This window comes from Ornithorhynchus anatinus, chromosome 2 (genome assembly GCF_004115215.2).
Source record: "Ornithorhynchus anatinus isolate Pmale09 chromosome 2, mOrnAna1.pri.v4, whole genome shotgun sequence".
Taxonomy (NCBI): Eukaryota; Metazoa; Chordata; class Mammalia; order Monotremata; family Ornithorhynchidae; genus Ornithorhynchus; species Ornithorhynchus anatinus.
The window spans coordinates 142720988-142743038 of NC_041729.1; the positions used below are offsets into that span (position 1 = coordinate 142720988).

Below are 22051 nucleotides of genomic sequence, written 5' to 3' on the forward strand. Positions count from 1 at the left end.
TTAAGAAGCTGAAGAGATCAAGGGCTTCCATCAAGAACATTTGGTAGCCCTGCCCTCTCTCCCTCCTCTGGGCTTCTCCATGCCCTTGGGCCTGAATTACCTAAGTGATTCGAAATCTTAGGAACTTTACAGCTTTAACCATCCTAGTAAGATCTGCTTATATTCACCCTTGAGCTTCTTGGTAATCTAGGCTTCACCACGGAGCAGTGTGGCTTAGTGGATAGAACATGGGTCCGGAAGCCAGAAGGACCTGGGTTCGCCTCCCGGCTCTGCCACTTGTCTGCCGGGTGACCCTGGGCAACTCACTTCACTTCTCTGGCTCTCAGTTACCTCATCTGTTAATGGGGATTAAGGCTGTGAGCCCCACATGGGGCAACCTGATAACCTTGTAATAATAATGTTGGTATTTGTTAAGCGCTTACTATGTGCAGAGCACTGTTCTAAGCACTGGGGTAGATTCAGGGTCATCAGATTGTCCCACATGAGGCTCACAGTCTTAATCCCCATTTTACAGATGAGGTACCGGAGGCACAGAGAGGTGAAGTGACTTGCCCACAGTCACACAGCTGACAAGTGGCAGAGCCGGGTGCTTAGAACAATGATTGGCACATAATAAGCGCTTTACAAAAACCATCATCGTCATCATGTGGGACAGGGACTGTGTCCAACATGATTATCTTGTGTCTACTCGAGCGCTTAGAAAGGTGCTTGGCACACAGTAAGGACTTAACAACTACTGTTACTATTATTATTCAAACACAAAGGAAGAAGGTTGGTCCGAGGGAGGGAGACATTGTTTATAAACTCAGTAGATTGTCACCCACCTTTTAGGAGAAATTGCAATTGCTTTAGGCACTTTTAGGTTATGACCATCTCCTGGTAAACCCACACAGAAGAATCTAAATCATCCTGCTACATGGAAGAGAAAATAATCGTCAGTGGTGTGAAGAGGAAGAAAGGTTTTCCCTTCCACGGGGCCTTTTCTGGCCTTCGGATATGTTTCTGGGGGGTTTTCCCTCAGGTGATGATGGCCTCAGAGTAATTTTTGGAAACAATAATAGCTTAGCTTCATTTCCTTCTGGGAAGGTGGAGTTCCCTAATCCCACTTAATGCTTTGTGAGTTGTGGTCCATGGTATTTAAACAATCCCTCTTGTAGTTTCTATTAAAAAAAAAAAAACGGGTTGGGAGGTTTATCTTGGTTTGGGGGCCGTTCAGTAACTACTATTCTAAAAATCTGAAATTTCTTCTCTCCTTACAGGATAAACATAAGCATGAACTAGAAGATATGAGGAAAGCCGGCCATGAAGCTCTGAGTATTATTGTGGAAGAATATAAGGTAAAGAGTCTAAAAATGCTGACATACCCACAAGTATTTTGTTTTTATTCAAAAAACAGATTGTTAGAGATGTTTGGCTCTTGTAGTACCTCTTCAGAGTTAGGAAGTCCAAGCTATAGGAGTGCAGGATTCCTAAGCCCGGCTTTGCCACTTGTCAGCTGTGTGACTTTGGGCAAGTCACTTAACTTCTCTGTGCCTCAGTTCCCTCATCTGTAAAATGGGGATTAACTGTGAGCCTCACGTGGGACAACCCGATTACCCTGTATCTACCCCAGCGCTTAGAACAGTGCTCTGCACATAGTAAGCGCTTAACAAATACCAACATCATTATTACTCTCCATGCCATGGAGAAATAGACACAATTCTGATCAGCCGATCAATCAATCACATTTATTGAGTGATTATCGTGTACAGAGCACCCTACTAAGTGCTTGGGAAAGTACAGCGTATCAATAAAATAGACACATTCACTGCCTACAACGGGAGTACAATCTCGAGGGGAAGACGGACATTAATATAAATAAGTAAATTATGGTATCTTCATAAGTGCCGTGGGGCTGAGGTTGGGGGGGGGAAGGGAGCAAATCTGTGCAACACAGAAGGGAGAGGGAGAAGAGGAAAGGAGGATTTAGGGAAGGCCTCTTGGAGGGGATGTGCCTTCATTAAGGCTTTGTAGATAGAGAGAGTAATTCTATGTCAGATGTGAAGAGGGAGGGCGTTCCGTGCCAAAGTCAGGACGTGGATGAGAGGCCGGCAGTGAGATGGACGAGATCGAGGTGCGGTGAGCAGGTTGGCATTAGAGGAGCGAGGTTTGCGGGCTGGGTTGTTGTAGGAGAGTAGCAAAGTGAGGTTTTCTGAGGCAAAACGTTTGCACTCCTTAAAAATGGAAGTATCTTCGGGGAAATCGTTTGGTCAGTATGGTTACTTGAAATGTCTACCTAAGCTGTTCTCTGTGATAGGCTTTCCCTGGTACATCGTCTCTCTATACATAGATGCATCGTCTTCTCTATATATGGAGAAGCAGCGTGGCTCAGTGGAAAGAGCATGGGCTTGGGAGACGGAGGTCATGGGTTCTAATCCCCGCTCCGCCGCTTGTCAGCTGTGTGACTTTAGGCAAGTCGCTTCACTTCTCTGGGCCTCAGTGACCTCATCTGTAAAATGGGGATGAAGGCTGTGAGCACCACATGGGACAACCAGATCACCTCGTACCCACTCCGGCGCTTAGAACAGTGCTTTGCACATAGTAAGCACTTAACACGTACCACCATTATTATTATTATACATTCAAAACGATCCTAACTTTTCACGTGCATTTGGATGATTACTGATTCTCGGTCATGTTAGCTTCATCCCCGTGGAACCTAAATGTAATAATAATAATTGTGGTATCTTTTAAGCACACACTATATATAGGACAGCATAGTACAGTGCTCTGCACACAGTAAGCACTCAATAAATACGATTGAATGAATGAATACTATGTGCCAGGCACTGTAGACACTGCCCTGGATAGCATAGCTATCAACACTCTCTGTGGAGAATGTTGTTTTTCAAAATGTTTTGCTTGTGGTGTAGATCAAGGAATAATGGGCTTCCTACAAAGCATATTAATTTTAAATATCAAATGAATTCCTTCTTCAAGTGTGCATAAATGGCTTCTGACATGAGGGTACGTGATTAACCTTTTAGCAAGAGCTAAAAATATGAAAAATGTGGGCGGCAATTAGGTTTTTCATTTTTCAAAGAGAAATTTACTACCCGGCGAAGTTATTTGACACGCGATTTGGTTAAACTACCCAGATAGCTTGATCTTTCTGTTCAGTGAATAACCCAATGCCAAAGCAGTGACCATAAACAAGTCCCCAGTAAGAAAGCACAATCAGTGTGATGAGCTCTTTTCTGGAAACTTTCCTGGAGGTATCCAAACTCTTTGTGGAATTATTGTAATCGAATAGTAAGATTGGCTGAACTTGTCTTCTGTAGAATTGGAGACTTCGCCGCCTCCGCTTAATGCCACGAATTATTGATTGTCTGAACTCTCTGACCTGTGGGGGCTTATCTGTACTGCCCTGTCTTCATCCTTTAATGGCCTCATCTGTCACTTGTTACAATATTAGTGAGAAAAAAATTAACGTGGATCTGAGCTTTCCATTGCTCTGCTGTTGCCTAGCAATGGATTGCTTAAATCCCAATTGTGGGACTGGGTATAGCCAACATTCTTGCATAGATTGTAAGAAATTGGGCCTGATGTTATGGGCAAGAAGGAAATAAATTATGTGTGATTTTCGGAGCTATATTAACTCTTTAGATTCCAGTAAGCCATTTTTTCTTCTTCCTTCGTATTCCCGTGATTATTCACCCACGATGTCTTTTGTCTGGTTTGTTCCAGAGGAAGGAGGCTTCTGCGAAAGTGTAGTTTTCCTTTCCCTAGGTTTTTGGCACATGCGATCCAAGGTGTGAATTTGTCTTTGTGTTTTCTACGTTGGGTTTGTCTTCGGAGAAGCAGCGTGGCCTACTGGTTAGAGCCTGGGCTTGGGAGTCGGGAGGACCTAATCCCTAATCAGGTCGAATTAATCCAGGTTCTAATCCCGGCTCTGCAACATGTCTGCTGCGTGACATTGGGCAAGTCACTTTACTTCTTTGTGCCCAGTTCCCTTATCTGGAAAAAATGGGGATTAAGACTGTGGGCCCAATGTAGGACAGGGTCTGCGTCCAACTTGTATACCTTGTATCTACCCCAATGTTTAGTATAGTGCTGGGCACATTGTAAGTGCGTAACAAATACCGCAATTATTATGATTATCATTTAGAGAAGCACTGTGGCTCAGTGGAGAGAGCACGGGCTTGGGAGTCAGAGAACATAGGTCCTAATCCCACCTCCACCATTTGTCTGCTCTGTGACCTTGGGCAAGTCGCTTAACTTCTCTGTGCCTCAGTTACCTCATCTGTAAAGTGGGGATTAAAATTGTCAACCCCACATGGGACAACCTGATTACCCTGTATCTACCCCAGCGCTTAGGACAGTGGTTTGCCTATAGTAAGCGCTTAACAAATACCGTAATTATTATTATTACTTTGGGATTTACACTGGAGAAGGGGTTGTGGGATTCAAGGTTGGGCCAGGTTTGAGGAAGGGCAAGAGGCCTGCTTTGGACATAGACAGGAGGCCGGCAAGAAGGCCAGTGTCTACAAGTGTCTATTAAGTGGGCGCTTAGTACAGTGACTGGCCCTTAGTGAGTGTTTAAAAAACACCATTATTATGATTATTATTATTATTACACTTGGCGCTTCCCTATCAGGCCCTTTCTGAACGCCACAGCTCTGTAAAGCCAGTGACACTTGGTACGGTGTATGGAAGTGTGTGACTAAATAAGTTTCTAAAAGCAGATGAGGGCACAGGAAGGCCCGCAGCTGAGAAGAACGCATCGTGTTACTATATTATGAGCCGCAGCGCGGCGGAGTGGATAGAGCACGGACTGTCACTTGTCTGCTGTGTGACCTTGGGCAAGTCTCACTTCTTTGTGACTCAGTTACCTCAACTGTAATATGGGGATAGAAACTGTGAGCCCCATGTGGGACAGGGACCGTGTCCAACCCAATTTGCTTGTATTCACTCCAGCGGTTAGTACAGTGTTTGGCATAGATTAGACTGTAAGCCCGTCAAAGGGCAGGGACTGTCTCTATCTGTTACCGATTCCAAGCGCTTAGTACAGTGCCCTGCACATAGTAAGCGCTCAATAAATACTACTGAATGAATAGAGTAAGCTCTTGTCTTATGCCGTCGAGTCATCTCCGACCCATAGCGACACCACGGACACATCTCTCCCAGAACGCCCCACTTCCATCTGCCATCGTTCTGATAGTGGATCCGTAGAGTTTTCTTGGGAAAAGTCCGGAAGTGGTTGACCATTGTAGAAGCACAGTAAACCTGAGTCTCCACCTTTGACTCTCTCATGACGCTGCTGCTCAGCACAGGGGAGTTTTGACTCGTAGCAGACGGCCCGCCGCTCGCAGGCCACCGGCCAAGCTAGGAATGGAACGGACAGGCCTCTGCTTGACTCTCCCTCCCGGAGCCGAGACCGGTAGAGGACTGGAAACTCCCCAGGTGCGACTCTGAGATGGGAGAGTCATCACTTAACAAGTGCCATTATTATCATTATATTTTATGGTCAGAGACCCCACCCTGTTGCCCGGTGAATATTCCAGCAATTCGTACCGTGGGTACAGTGTTTTATATTAAACCATGCATTAAACAATGTGCAGAGCCCTGTACTAAGCGCTTGGGAGAGTGCAATACAACACAAACTAACATGTTCCCTAACCGTAAGGCGCTACTGGCAAACCAGTTTGTGTCTGGTGGACAACAGAATGGGCCTTACTCATAATAATGTTGGTATTTGTTAAGCGCTTACCATGTGCGGAGCACTGTTCTAAGCGCTGGGGTAGATACAGGGTCATCAGGTTGTCCCACGTGAGGCTCACAGTCATAGTCCCCATTTTACAGATGAGGGAACTGAGGCACAGTGAAGTGACTTGCCCACAGTCACAGAGCTGACAAGTGGCAGAGCTGGGATTCGAACTCCTGACCTCTGACTCCCAAGCCCAGGCTCTTTCCACTAAGCCAAGTGTTCATTCATTCAGGCATTCATTCAGTCATATTTATCGAGCACTTACTGTGTGCAGAGCATTGTGCTAAGCGCTTCGGAGAGTTCGATATAACAATGAAAGGACATATTCCCTGCCCACGACGAGTTTACAGTCTAGGCAAGTACGTAGAACAAATTAAGGCAGGTATGTTAACGCAAGGTGAAAGATGACCCTGAGAATTAAATTTATCCAGTTCCGCTTTTATAACCTGATATTAAGGAAAATGACATCAACTACCCATTCTGATCCTGCAACCGTAAGCAGAAGTTTTTCTTTTCCTACCATGGTACATCTAGCCCAAACAGGCTTGCAGTGAAAGGAGAACATTTCCTAATCACCTAACAGCTGTCTAGCCAAAATGCATATTTTAAACTGGCAGTGTGGCAGAAACTAGTGTTCTGGATTTACATATGTAAACCAAAAAAACACTGAAGTCAGAATGTCTTTCCAGTTCCTATTTACTTTGCCATCATGTATCTACACCCGTTGTGTTTTTTTTTAATACTGATTTTTAATACATTCATGTTATTTCGGTTATGTTTTCGCTTCTAGGGTATATGGAAAACTTACTTTCTTTAGCACAGTTTTCCTTAATATACTCTTTTCATGAGCCCAATTTAATAATAATAATGTTGCTATTTGTTAAGCGCTCATTATGTGCAAAGCACTGTTCTAAGCGCTGGGGGAGATGCAGGGTAATCAGGTTGTCCCACCTGAGGCTCACAATTAATCCCCATTTTACAGATGAGGTAACTGAGGCACAGAGAAGTGACTTGCCCACAGACACACAGCTGACAAGTGGCAGAGCCGGGAGTCGAACCCATGACCTCTGACTCCGAAGCCCAGGCTCTTTTCCACTGAGCCACCCTGCTTCCCCAATTTAGAGCACTAGCTAGTAAGGCCATGCCCATGATACGTTCAATTAATTATATGTTTCTTCTCTGTTACGTGAAGAAAAATATATGTCGGGAGATCATTTACTGAGAGACACAATTATTACCTTTAAGATAATAAACTGGTGTGCTCACATAGAACCCAAAGAGTCAGGTTTGTTATTAGTTGTCTTCCAAACGCTCTGATTGTCATTCATTGTGTCTTCTACACACACTTCAGTGTGTTGAATGGGAACTCACTTCTCTATGGATAATAAATACATCATCACTACACTTCAACAGTAAAAATGCACCGTTTTCTCCTCAAGTTTGGGGATACATTCTTTCAAAACCCACTCATTCTTCCAAAAAGAGTAAAGAAAATGTGTATTATTGTACTTGCCTGTTTTCAGGCTGCCCACATAATTTTTCGACACCAGAAGACACCAATTCCAGACAGGCACCCATTGTTGGGGCGATCGATGGATCAGTCAGTCAGTGGTATTTATTGAGCGCTTACTGTGGGCAGAGCACTGTACTAAGCATTTGGGAAAGTACAGTACGGCAGAGTTGGTAGACATGTTCCCTGCCTGCAGTGAACTTGTATGGATTATGACCAAGTAGACCCTTAGGTTAGAGAAGCAGCATGGCCTAGTGGAAAGAGCATGGGCCTGAAAGTCAGAAGGTCATAGTTCCAATCCCGGGTCCACCACTTGTTTCCTTTGTGACCTCGGGCAAGTCACTTCACTTCTCTAGGCCTCAGTTACCTCATCTGTAAAATGGGGATGAAGTCTCTGAATCCATGTGAGCCAGAGACAGGGACTGTACCGAACCCGATTCTCGTATCCACCCCAGCGCTTAGAACAGTGCCTGGCACAGAATAAGTGCCTAAAAATACCAGTATTATTCCTATCATCATTATTAATAATAATGTTGGTATTTGTTGAGCGCTCACTCTGTGCAGAGCACTGTTCTAGGCGCTGGGGTAGATACAGGGCAATCAGGCTGTCCCACGTGAGGCTCCCAGTCTTCATCCCCATTTTACAGATGAGGTCACTGAGGCACAGAGAAGTGAAGTGACTTGCCACGGTCACACAGCTGACAAGCGGCAGAGCCGGGATTCACACCCATGACCTCTGCCTCCCGAGCCCGGGCTCTTTCCACTGAGCCACCCTGTAAGCCTGTCCTCTACACTGCAAGCTCACTGGGGGCAGGAAATGTGTCTCTTCATTGTTACACCGTACTCTCCCTAGCGCTTAGGACAGTGGTCTGCACTCAGTAGGTGCTCAGTAAATACCATTTGAAGGAATGAACCTGAGAGATGTCCTTTGGGTGCCAGCATGGCATTATTCAAATATTCTTTTTTATGGTATTTGTTAAGCACTTACTCTATGCCAGGCATTTTACTAAGCACTGGAGTAGATGCAACTTAATCGGGTTGGCCACATCTCTTGCCCCACATGAGGCTCAGAGTCTGAATCACCATTTTAGAAGGGAGATAACTGAGGATCAGAGAAGTTCAGCGACTTGCCCAAGGTCACGCAGCAGACAAGTGGCAGAGCCAGGATTAGAACCTGACTCCCAGGCCGGTGCTCCTTCCACCAGGCCATGCTGCTTCCCTGATATTTCCAACACATTTGTGAGTTTGGTTGTTTCTATACTCACAGCCTCTCCCACACGATATGCACACCGAAGTCGTTCCCTGCTGCTCTTTCTCTTCGTATCGGACTATTCTAGAAGCCTCTCTTCTAGCAATAAGGACTTCTGACATCTTTTCAGCCCCGAGAAATTCTCTTCCACCTCTTTATGCTTGAAAGCACGGTTGGTTAGAACTGGTTTGTTTGCAAATGAACAAGGAATTCGAAAGGGCGGTTCGAAGTTGCGGAGACTGCCAGCCTATCCATCAGCTTAATTCAGTACACCCGTAATTTCAGGCAAAAATTATGCAGAACAGAAGTAGAGGAAAAAACTCTGACAATTTGCTATGACAAAGGGGTTCTCGCAGTTCGCAGCCGAGCCCAATGTTGACCGATTCGTAATATGTTTTAAGGATATGAATCTTTTAGTGTAACTGTGGGTCCACCATATGCTCATTTAACAAAAAGTCCGATTTTAATGTCTTCTGCTCCTCATTCCGCCCTAACGTTTTATGTGATTTAGAATATTGGCTATTTATTCAGCTACATCTGGTCTTTATTTTTAAGAACGGTTGGTCTGTGATCAACAATGTTCTCCAACTTCCATAAATTTCTCTTTAACCCTTAGCCACTGAGATGTTAGCTTACCTCATTATGTCTCATCAGCGGATCTCAGTCTTTAGATTTAATGCCGATTCGTGCTTTCACTGGGTACCTTTGAAAGGGAGATTCGGTGATAATCAGGAGCGGAGTGGGTCCTTTTTAAACTCGGCCGATCACTTCAGTTCCAGAGGTCCATGTGACTGAAGAACCATCAGGTCTTTGGAAGTTCAGGTCACCCCTCCAGGTGAAGTTAGGTTCCCGTAAACAGAATCTCTGCCTGGTAAAGATAGTCGCAGAGATACTGGGAAGCCACACGTCTCCTTCTCTTTGATCTGAAGTCCCCCACGAATAGTGCCAATGATGTAACTATGACTTTTGTCCTTTTTAAACTTGGAAAATCACTCGAGTTCCACGAATTCACGTACCTGAAGAATCATCAGGGCTTTGCAAGTTTGGGCCCCCCGACCTTCATCCATTTATAATGAAGCAGCGTGGCATAGTGGAAAGAGCCCGGGCTTGGGAGTCAGGGTCGTGGGTTCTCATCCCGGCTCCGCCACTTAGCAGCTGTGTGACTTTGGGCAAGTCGCTTCACTTCTCTGTGCCTCAGTTACCTCATCCGTTAACTAGAGATGAAGACTGGGAGCCCCATGTGAGACGATCTGATGACCTTATATCTACCCCAATACTTAGAACAGTGCTTGACACATAATAAGCGTTTAAGAAATACCACTATTATTATTATTCAATTGTATTTTTTGAGCACTTATTGTGTGCAGAGCACTGTATTAAACCCTTGGGAGAGTACAACAATGAAGAGACACCATCCCTGCCCACAGCGAGCTTACAGTCTAGAGGCGGGGAGACAGACATCAATACAAATGAATACATTACAGATCTGTACATAAGTGCTGGGCTGGGACGGGGCAGGAAGAGCAAAGGGAGCAAGTCAGGGCGATGCAGAGGAGAGTGAGAGTGTGAAAAAAGTCTCCCGTAGCAGAATATTCCCCCAGCAGGACCCCGGGAGGGAAATTCACAGTGGCTCTGGCGGAGTGCTTTGATAGAGTACGGGCCTGGGAATCAAAAGGACCTGGGTTCTAATCCCGGCTCCTCCACTTGTCTGCTGTGTGAGCTTGGGCAAGTCACTTCACTTCTCTGGGCCTCAGTTACCTCATCTGAAAAATGGGGGTTAAGGCTGTGAGCCCCCTGTGGGACAGGGATTGTGTCCAACCTGATTACCTTGTACCTAACCCAGTGCTTAGAAACAGTGTCTGGTACATAGTGAGCATGTAACAAATACCATAAAAAAAGATCTTATGTCATCAATGAATGGTGCTTGGCCAACAGCATTACTGGAGCTGAAAAGCACTTGGGATAAATAAAGTTCCTCTCCCCCATTTGTGCAATTCCTACCTCAGCCTCCTGATGCAGATCCTTGGATTTAATTAATCGTTTGTCTGTAGATAAAACTGAATTCATCCCATTCAAAACAATGTCTCCCTAAAGCAAGAAATTCTGCCTTTACCGGCAGAACCCAAACATCCAAGAAGCTGTGTGTATGTACCACAAACCTTCTTTGTGGCACCCGAAGCTCTTCTCTTCTGATTTCATCTTCAGGGATAATATACGAGAGCTGGAAAGCATTCTTCATTGGCTGGAAGAGTGTATTAACAATACTGTCAAGTTAAATGTTAAATGATAAATTTTGAATTTCCACCCTTTCAGAAATACCTCTCTCTCCCTCTCTGGTACACACATGCACATACACACGTGCACACCCAGAGAGAGAAACTGTGGACTCGGTAGCTTTGGGTCTCTCCACTTCTGAAAATAAATAGTTCTGCAACCTATTGAGGAAAGAACATGTGAAATTTCTGTTAAAGTCCAGGAGAAAACAAACCCAAACCCAACCAAATGGGCTACTTGTGCCAAGTTTCCCCTGTGATGTTTACCTAATTTTGTTTAATTTCTGTCTTTCATGTCATTATTTTTTTAAACTTTTATCCTTGATAATTAACTGGAGAGTAAGCATGAGTCTTGGAAGGGATCCTGCCACATCTAAAATTGTTTACTACAAGCCACCTAAGCAATTCTCCTTTGCTTATTTAATCAGGCTTTTGTTCTGAGATTGTCAAATTCTTTGGCTTATCTAGAAAAAGCACTGGGGGGTGATGGATTAAATTAAAAATGGTTTGAGGTGGCAGGCAGGTGCATTGGGTTGGGATTTGTTCTGGCCACAGGGAGATTTCATTTAGCCAGTGTCTCTTCCTCCTCTGGTTTTATCTGTCACTAAAGCTCTGCTTAATCCCTTTTAGCCTGCAGCCGTCACTCGTTTCAGTGGATAACCCAAGAGTGCATGCTTTTGGAGAAAAATGTTTCTGCTTTGGGTCTACTAGAACACCTCTGGGGAAATTCTGACCCCTGAGAGTTGGAGGTAGAGAGATTTGTATCAGAAAAACCAAAATAGCCAAGATGAATGGGAAGTCGCTACCTGTTTTGGCAAGTTGCAGGGAAATAGCAGATGTTTTAGGTGGTTTTGGTTGTCATTGGAGTCTAAAATATAGTGATTTTTCTCTTGCTGTTAAATTTACAGTGTAGCAGGTTTTATTCTTTCAATGAAATAGAATAAATCAAGTCACATCATAGAGAGCAAAAAGTAGCTTCTCAGGGTGAAATAAATGAGTAGTAGAGTGCTTCTGATAACAAAAATCTTGTCTGATCAACTTAGTTGAATTGAAAATTAATGAAACTAGAAAACAGATACCTTAGTACAGAAATATCAATGAAGCTCTTTGGGTCAAAGTGCGATTTTCCACTAAGTTTTCCCCCTAGCTCCCAACTTAAACTTTCCACTGGGTGAAATGTTCCTTATTTATCATTATCTGACAAGACAATTCATCTCTTAAAAAAGATCTCTCTATACCTTTGATGTTAGAGCTACAACACACCATCTCAAAGTACTTGAGCTGGATCCATGGTTACTTTTCAAAATCCTGATCCGTTTTCAAATATATCTCCTTTATGTCCTGCATCATTTTGGAGAAGAATTTTCCAAAGGAAGGATCCGTTGACTTAATCAGTGTGTAGAAAGTTCAAAGCCGGAACTTTGCACAAGTTTTTGCTAGCATGCTAGAACGGTGGGTGGAAACAGTTCAAGAAATTAAATTCGACATGTTGTTTCCATTTTATTGCTCTTTGAGTCCAGTTCATTAAAAACACCAACTTGAAACAAATATGATTTAAAGATATTTTTTGGTTAAAACCCCCATGTTGCTGTTCAGTAAATCTCTTTTTGCCTTGCCTTGAAGTGAACTGGGCATGCTGATTTTTTTCCCGCCTCATTCATTCATTCATTCGTACTCGGGAGGCACAGTGCTACAATAAATGGGCACATTCCCTGCCCACAGTGAGCTGGCAGTTTAGAGGGGGAGAAAAACATTGATATGAATAAATAATTTACAAATATGGACATAAGTGCTGTGGGGTTGAAATGGGGAATGAACCAAGGGAACAAGTCAGGGTGAAACAGAAGGGAGAGGAAAAGAGGGCTTAGTCAGGGAAGGCCTCATGGAGGAGATGTGCCTTCAGTATTCCTCACTGATGGATTAATCTAAGGAAGAGAGGGGTCAGAAGACCAGAGGTTTTGAAGTCACCGTGTCTGAGAACTTGGTGATTTTTTCATCCCCTTGATTCTATTTATTACTATTGTCTTTGTCTGTCTCCCCCGATTAGACTGTGAGCCCGTCAATGGGCAGGGATTGTCCCCATCTGTTGCCGATTTGTACATTCCAAGCGCTTAGTACAGTGCTCTGCACATACTAAGCGCTCAATAAATGCTATTGAATGAATGAATGATTTTCCTCTAAAATGATTTTCACAAGCTTTTTTTTTTCTGGTTTTGTTTTGGTTCCCCTAATGTCACATCAAAGAAAACTTCACTTTCATCTTATTTGGGGGAGGGGAGGGATTGAAGCCCTAGGCATTTTGAAACAATGCTCATTACACCTCCCTGAAAAAATGGCATGGAAATATTGTCATTGATTTTCTGACATGTGTCTTTGGCAAAATTGCCAAATGTGACATTTTTAAAGAATGTCTTGGCTCAAACTCCAGGTAGGAGGCCCAAGCCAGGCTAGCAGCTAGTGAATTTGAGTTTTGTTCTGTGCCCTTCATTCAGTTCCTGGGCTTTTCTTGAGGGCATGAGATAAACACATTCTTCTGAAATGACAGCTTGAAAATCCTTTTTGTTTTTGTCGAGTCGGATTTTTATAAATTGGAATGTATATGTGAAAGCATGCATAATTCAAATTCTTCATGTTATAAGCCAGCCAGGCAGAACCTCACATTTGAGTGCCAATGACTTATTGGTGGGAAAATAGATTCCTGGTCATGCTTTTTTTTTTTATGGTACTTGTTAAGCGCTTTTCATGTGCCAGGCACTGTACTAATTCTTGGAGAGGATGCAAGCTGATCAGGTTGCACATATTCCACATCCCACATGGGGCTCACAGTCTTAATGCCCATTGTACAGTTGAGACAACTGAGGCCAGGAGAAGTGAAGTGACTTCCCCAAGGTCACACAACAGACAAGTGACGGCACCAGGATTAGAACCCAGGTTCTCCTGACCACTAGGCCATCCTGCTTCTCTATCCATCCTACAACCCAACCTACTCAAACACCGATCTACTTTCCATACCTCAGTCTCATCTATCCCACTGTCGCCCCTTAGTCCAAATCCTCTCTTGGGCCTGATACTCCCTCCCCCTTCCTATCGGACAGTGTCTATCTTTAAAATCCTCTCCCTACCTTTAAAATCCTCCTAAAAACACACCTCCTTCAAAGGCCTTCTTTGACTAAACCCTCATGTACCCTATCCTTCCTCCTCCCTGCATCAACCCGTGCATTTGGCTGTATACCCCCTCAGCAGTCCCACCAGCCACACAAAACTTCTGTAAGTATCCTTAAACTCTATTTCCCCTTGCTGTAATTTATTTTACCATCTGTTCACCACTGTAGATTGTAAGTTCCTTGTGGGCAGGGATCTAGGCATAGTGGATAGAGCACAGGCCTGGAGTCAGAAAGTCATGGGTTCTAACCCTGGCCCCCCACCTGTCTGCTATATGACCTAGACCAAGTCACTTCACTTCATTCTTTCATTTGTATTTATTGAGCTCTTACTCTACTAAGCGCTTGGGAGAATAAGATATAATAATAGACACACTCCCTGCCCAGGGGGTTCAGAGTCTGGAGTGGGAGACGGCCCTTAATATACATACATAAATAAATGAATAAATGACAGATATAGAGCAACACATAGGCACACATTAACATAAATAAATTACAGATAATAATAATAATGTTGGTATTTGTTAAGCGCTTACTATGTGCAGAGCACTGTTCTAAGCGCTGGGGGAGATACGGGGTAATCAGGTTGTCCCACGTGAGGCTCACAGTCTTAATCCCCATTTTACAGGTGAGGGAACTGAGGTACAGAGAAGTGAAGTGACTTGCCCAAAGTCACACAGCTGCCAAGTGGCAGAGCCGGGATTCGAACCCATGACCTCTGACTCCCAAGGCCAGGCTCTCTCCACTGAGCCACGCTGCTTCTCATTTGGGCTGTGGGGATGGGAGGGAGGATGAATGAAGGGAGCAAGTCAGGGCGACACAGAAGGGAATGGGAGAAGAGGACGGGGGGAATAGTCAGGGAAGGATTTTTGGCGGAGACGTGCCTTCATTAAGGCTTTAAAGTCAGGGAGAGCAATTATCTGTCTAAGGATGATGCCGAGGTTTCGGGCTTGCGAGACAGGAAGGATGGTGCTGCGATCAACAGTGATGGGAAAGCAAGCAGGAAGATAGGGTTTGGGGTGGGGGGAGATAAGAAGTTCAGTTTTAGTCATATTAAGTTTGAGGTGACGGGAAGACATCCAAGTAGAGATGTCTTGAAGGCAGGAGGAGCTGCGAGACTGCAGAGAGGGAGAGAGATCAGGGCTGGAGATGGAGATCTGGGAATCTTCAGTGTAGATGTGATAGTTGCAGCCTTGTGAGTGAATGAGTTTTCCAAGGGAGTGGGTGTAGATGGAGACAAAAAGAGGTCCCAGAACTGAACCTCGAGGGACCCCTAAGGTTAGGGACCGGGAGGGAGAGGAGGAGCCCGCGAAAGAGACTGAGAATGAGGGGCCAGAGAGACAGAAGGAGAACCAGGAGAGGGTAGTGTCGGTGAAGCCAGAGATAGGATGGGAGCAAGGAATCAGTGATGAGATTGAGGTATAGCGAGTAGTCTGGTGTTGGGTTGTAGGAGGAGATCAACGAGGTTAGGAAGGAGAGAGAGCTGAGCCCCTTAAAGGTGATGGTGACGCGTTTCTATTTAATGTGGAGGTGGATGAGTAACCACTGGAGGTGTTTGAGAAGTGGTGAGACGTAGACTAAGCTCTCTTTAGGAAAATAACCCAGGCAGCAGAGTGAAATCAGAGAGACAGGAAGCAGGCAAGTGGCAAACCTGGGATTAGACTCTCTATCTCCTGCCTCTCACACCCAGATGTATGTTTTGTTTAGTACCCGGTCTGGGTAAACCGTTAGCTTGTTGGGAAAGCAGGAGAGACATTCCTGAATTAGGAGCGGGATTTTCTAGCTTCTCTTGATTACCTAAAAGGCTCTTTCCACTCCAAGGTCTCTTTTCACAGTGCTTAAACTCAGGGGACAGACTGGAAAACCTGGATGTGCTTTTGGAGGCCCTAGGTGTTTTCATGTGTTTTTCACTTTGCTTTTCAATGACATATACGTTTTTCGACACGTCAGCTTGGAGCATCTCTTAGGACGTGTCGTCTGGCTTCAGAAAGCACCCACATCACTAGGATTTCATTTGAACTCTTGAATTGTTTCATTCAGTCTTTGAAAGGGGGTTATTTTTTGCAAGTAGGAGACCAACTTTTCCCAGGGTTTAGAGTTACTTGTATAATATTCTGCTGCAAGGAGGGGCGGGAGAGGCAGCCCGCTCTTTGCCCTCCCTCTCTTTTATCTTCTTTCCCATGATTAGATTTTGATAAGTTTTTGCATAAGAGCACGGGAGAGAGGAGAAGAGGAGAGGAGTGGAAGAAGAAGGTGTGTGTGTGTGCGTTTGTGTCCTGGCAGCCTTCCTGAACTTGAATCCTACCATTTTGCTCCTCCTGGGGGGATAGAAATAAAATTAGTGTTGCAGTTATTTGATTGAAATAAGGATTCTCATAAATTCCATCCTTCGCTCATGTGATCGGATTTTTCCTGGACAAACACAAACGTTTTCCATTGCCAGCGGAGCCCAGCCTCACTGAGCACTAGATGCCGGTGACCGGATTTGGAACTCGCCCGACCTGACCTGCCCTTTCCCTCGTTCTCTCCCTCCCTGTCTTCCTCCTCCCTCTCTCCCTCCTCTCTCCCTCCCTCCTTTCTTTTCCACCAAACGTAACCTCTGTGGAGGGTTGACAAAGGTTCGGTAGTCGAGAACAGGCTCAGTGTGCAATTGCGTTTCTTGGGCTAGGCCAGGATTTTGCATGCAAGGCTATTCTTGTGGTATTTTCAGCCTGGCCAGCACCGAGAAGTACTGGAGACTCTGTAAGAGAGTTCATTCTTATATGGCTTCAAGCCGCATTTTATGTTTTCAGAGCGGGAGCCGGTTAGTCAAGGAGAAAGTGGAGGCCAGGTTTTTATGTGGTAGTTAACGTTCAGTTAGAAACCTGAAAGGAAAACCCAAAGTAAGAAAAAATATGTACCTATTTTTTAAAATTGGAAGAGAATAAATATTTGGCCACACAAGATGCATCAAATCTGCATTTTGAATGGGATTTTGAAATACTTCTAGTCACACCTCTCCCCAGACTTGTCCCTGCACCACACTGAGTTTGCATCTCCTCTTATCGCTCAGTCACACAGTACTGTTAAGACTAATCATAATGATGATGATGATGATGATAATTGTGGTATTTGTTAAGTACTTACTAGCTGCCAAGCACTGTACTAAGTGTTGAAGTAGAAATCATTCAAGTTGGAAACTGTGTGTATCCCACATGGAGGTCTCAGTCTAAAAAGGAGGAAGGACAGGAATTGATTCTCCCATTTACAGCTGGGAAAATTGAGTCACGGAGGAGTTAAGTGACTTGCTCGAGGTCACACAGTAGGTGAGTGGCAGAGCCGGATTTAGAACCCAGGGCCTCAGGCTCTCACGTCCTTGTCCTTTCCACGTGGCCGTGCTACTTCTCAGGCCTACGAAGATCATCGTCTACATATTCTTACCTGAGCAAATGCAGTTGATTATTGGGCATTGAGGCATGATTCTGTAGAATAACTCAATATCTGAATCATCTGTATATATCTATAATTTTATTTATTTATATAGATGTCTGTTTACTCATATCGATGTCTGTCTCTTGCCCCCGCCCCACAGACTGTGAGCTCACTGTGGGCAGGGATTGTCTCTAATTGTTGTATTGTAGTTTCCAAGCACTTAGTACAGTGCTCTGCACAAAGTAAGCGCTCAATAAATACAGTTGAATGAATGAATAGAAAGCCCCATGTTGGACTATTGGAGAGAATAATAATTTTAATTATGGTGCTTAAATGCTTCCTATGTGCCAAACACTGTTCTAAGTGCTGGGGTCCATATGAGTTAGGTCGGACGCAGTCCCTGTCCCACAAAAGGGCTCACACTCTTAAAAGCCATTTTATATTTGAGGTAACTGAGGCCCAGAGAAGTGAAGTGACTTGCCCAAGGTCACATAGCATTCATTCATAGCAGTGAGAAGCAGCGTGGCTCAGTGGAAAGAGCCTGGGCTTTGGAGTCAGAGCTCATGAGTTCGAATCCCAGCTCTGCCACCTGTCAGCTGTGTGACTGTGGGCAAGTCACTTAACTTCTCTGGGCCTCAGTTACCTCATCTGTAAAATGAGGATGAAGACTGTGAGCCCCACGTGGGACAACCTGATTCCCCTGCGTCTACCCCAGCGCTTAGAACAGTGCTCTGCACATAGTAAGCGCTTAACAAATGCCAACATTATTATTATTCATTCATTCAATCATATTTTTTGAGTGCTTACTGTGTGCAGAGAACTGTACTAAGCACTTGGAAAGTACAATTCAGCAATAAAGAGAGGCAATCCCTGACCACACTGGGCTTACAGTCTGGAAGGGGGGAGAAAGACATCAAAATAAATAAACATACATCAGTATATATAAATAGAATTATAGATATGTACATATATACGGTAGACGTGGTGGAGCCGGGTCCTTCTGACTCCCCAGACCGTGCTTTATCCACTAAGCCACACTACGTCTCTAGAGACGGTCGAGTTGGAGAGACTACGGAGAACGGAGGTGTTGGTAGGTGGGTAGGGACGTGATGTTCTACCTCTTTCATCTCCAAACCTTCCCTGCCTAGCTTTTCTCTGACACTTCTGTCCAGGATACGGAAGGTGTGGAAGGGACGGGACCTCCAGATTGGAGGCAAAGGTAAAATTTATTCTGGTTATAAGGTTAAAGAATCCAAAATCCATGGAGTGGCTGTCAAAGTGGAAGAGCTTCTCGTGGGTAGAGATCACGTCTATTAACTCTTTTGGATCGTACTTTCCCAAACGTAGTACGACAATGATAATCGTGGTATTGGTTAAGTGCTTAGAGTGTGCTAGACACGCTACTAAGCACTGGGGTGGATACTAACAGATCGGGTCGGACACAGTCCCTGTCCCTTGTGGGGCTCATAGTCTCAATCCCCAGTTCACAGATGAGGTCACTGAGGCCCAGAAAACTGAAATGACTTTTCCAACGTCGCACAGAAGGCGAGCGGCGGAGCTGGGATTAGGATCCATGACCTTCTGACTCCCAGGCCAGTGGTCTATCCACGAGCTCTCCACTCAGTAAGCGTGCACTAAATATCGGTGCGCTTCCCCTTTTTTTTTTTTTTTTAACTTCGGGACGAAGAAAGATTACAAAATGAAATTCAGAAGGGGACATTTAATGTCTCAAATTCATTAGTCCATAGTAATTCCACTGCCGCTGTTGGGGCTGGGGTGTTGAGGCTCAGTGGAGGGACAGCTATAGCTAAGGTCAGCGACAGTTATCTCTTAGGGTAATAAGGTAAATTAAGGGGTGTGAGGTGGCTGGGGAGAGGGGTAGCATGTAAGAACTGGTTCTGGAACAAAGCAATTATCATGCAAAATCATTCCATCATATTTATTGAGCACTTACTGTGTGCAGAGCACTGTACTAAGTGCTCGGGAGCGTCCAATATAACTATAAATAGACTCATTCCCTGCCCACAGTGGGCTTGAAATCTAGAGGTGAGGCTACAGTCTAGAGATGAGCCTACAGTCTGGGTCTGACTTCTATCTTGTATCTACCCCAGCACTTCATAGAGTGCCTGGCACAGAGTAAGCAATTCACAAATACTACAATTATTATTATCATTATGGTAGAACATACTCCGTGGTACACCCACATTTTTGAGGACTGTCTCTCGGTTGTCCCGCGGCTCTGCCTGCATTTTCAAACCGAAGTCTGGCCACGTACCTCGAGAGTAATGATGTCCTTTGTTCAATCCGAAGAGCTGCGTTTACCAATCATTTGTTTAGTAGTGTGAATTGAATACTCGTAATAATGATTATTATTATGGTACTTGTTAAGCGCTCTCTATTTTCTAAGCACTACCCTAAGTACTGGGGTAGAAACAAGTTAGGTTGGACACAGTCCCTGTTCCACGGGTGACTCACAGTCTTAATTCCCATTTTCCAGATGAGGTAACTGAGGCCTAGAGAAGTGAAGTGAGTTGCTTTAGGTCACTCAGCTGGCTCAGTGGAAAGAGCACGGGCTTTGGAGTCAGCGGTCATGGGTTCGAATCCCGGCTCCACCACTTGTCAGCTGTGGGACTGTGGGCAAGTCACTTAACTTCTCTGTGCCTCAGTTACCTCATCTGTAAAATGGGGATTAAGACTGTGAGCCCCACGTGAGACAACCTGATTCCCCTGTGTCTCCCCCAGCGCTTAGAACAGTGTTCTGCACATAGTAAGCACTTAACAAATACCAACATTATTACTATTATTATAAATTGTGGACCCCGAATTAGAACTCAGGTCCTTCTGATTCCAGGCCCGTGCTGTATCCACTAAATCACACCGCTGCAGACTAGGAGTAAGATGGCGGAGGACAGTCTATTTTGATATGGAGTTCAAAGCATTGGCTGATTTCTCTTGCCCAGGTGTTCACTTTCCCGGGGAACACAATTTGCTTCTAACAAGAAACCCGTGAAAATTCCCACGATATTTCCCCACCAAGAAAGCATCGAGGAAGGAAGGTGCATTTGTGGCCACCTAAAATTCCAGTTTTCCAAAGCTTCTCCAGCAGACACCTTGGTTCCTTGGGGATAACATCACGGACCAAGTGGTAAATTGAGTTGGCCTGGACTGGTGGTGGAAGTATGTGCATTTGGAAGTGGATTGAGCACAGGCCTGGCAGTCGGAAGGACCGGGGTTCTAATCCCGGCTCCGCCACTTGTCTGCTCTGTGACTTCGGGTAAGTCACTTCACTTCTCTGGGCATCAGTTACCTTATCTGTAAAATGGGGATTAAGACCGTGAACCCTATGTGGGACAGAGACTGTGTCCAACCTGACTGCCTCTTGTCTACGCCAGTTCTCAGCAGAGTGCCTGGCACATAGTAAGCGCTTAACCAATGCCGTAAAAAAACAAAACAAAACAAAAAAACCCCTCATACTGGGTGAAGACTTCAAAAAAATGCAGCATCAGATTCGGCTGCTGACTCACCCCCCTAACTGGTTCGAATTTAAAATGGAAAAAATAAAATGAAGGAATCTCGGACCTTGGGAAAATCTGCCTCATTTCAGATGTTGATGGTAGTAATGACATTTTTCGAGTGCCCCTTGGGTGTATTTCAGTTTACTAAACACTGGGGAAAATACTATAAAAGTACATCGCGCGTTCCCTGCCAACAAGGAACTTACATTCTAATGGGGTAGGGAGACAAATAAAAATATTCGCAGATAGGCTAGTCAGATTAATGGGCCTGTGTACTCCATGTGAATGTAAGTGCTGTGGAAGACTATAAATAATAAATATGTGCTAGATGTGGCTTGAGGTGTTGCGAGTTAAATTGGGATGGGCCTGTTGGAGTAGGTGGGATTTCAGGAGGCTCTTGAACATGGGGAGAGCTGTGGTCTGTCAGGTTAAGGGGTTCAGGGAATTTCATGTTGGGGATAGAGTATTCTTCTAGTATTCCCCCCTTCGAGTATTCCCCTGTTCTAGACTGTGAGCCCGTTGTTGGGTAGTGATTGTCTCTATTTGATGCCGCATTGTACTTTCCAAGTGTTTAGTACAGTGCTCTGCACACAGTAAATGCTCAGTAAATACGATTGAGTGAACGAATGAAAAGTCTGAAAGTAAAAGAAGAGCCGGGACAGTCAAAAGAGAGATTCAGCCAGAAGATGGGCTTGGGAGGAAGAAAGAGAGCTGAGAGTAACAGGTAAAGGGACCTCAATTCTTGCCCCTCCTATTTCCAGAGATCCATCCTCCTCAGACCACTGACCACCTGTTCTCCGAATCCCCACGATCCCCTTCCTGACAAAACCTAATGGATTCTAATGACATTGGTCGCAGAAATTAATCCGGTTACGCTTCCTGGAGGAAGTGTGGTTTTGGAAGAACTTCGCTGTTGAGGTGAACTGCGGAGATTTCCAAAATGGAGACGGGGTCGTGAGTGAGGGGTCAGAGGTGGGAGGATGGGATTTCCTCACTTGCATCCATTCTCTTCCTTTTTTAACAGACTGTGTTTGGCAGCGGGCGTCCTCGTGTCTTAGAGGTCAGGGACGACGACGTCTACTTCTCGTATATAATAATAATAATGATGATGGCATTTGTTAAGCGCTTGCTATGTGGTATATAATAATTGTGTGTTTGTTAAGTGCTTCCTATGTGTCAGGCACTG

General features: G+C 44.7%; 1 protein-coding gene across 6 annotated transcripts in view; it reads left to right on the forward strand.

The window, feature by feature from the left end:
• Positions 1 to 22051, forward strand: part of CCDC91 (coiled-coil domain containing 91) — a 496853-nt gene that overhangs the window by 239816 nt on the left and 234986 nt on the right. For all 6 annotated transcript variants that reach the window (XM_039911226.1, XM_039911223.1, XM_039911225.1 and 3 more), the window contains one exon: positions 1260 to 1337. In XM_039911226.1, the coding sequence (XP_039767160.1) occupies positions 1260 to 1337 (78 nt within the window). The remainder of the gene's footprint in view (positions 1 to 1259; positions 1338 to 22051) is intronic.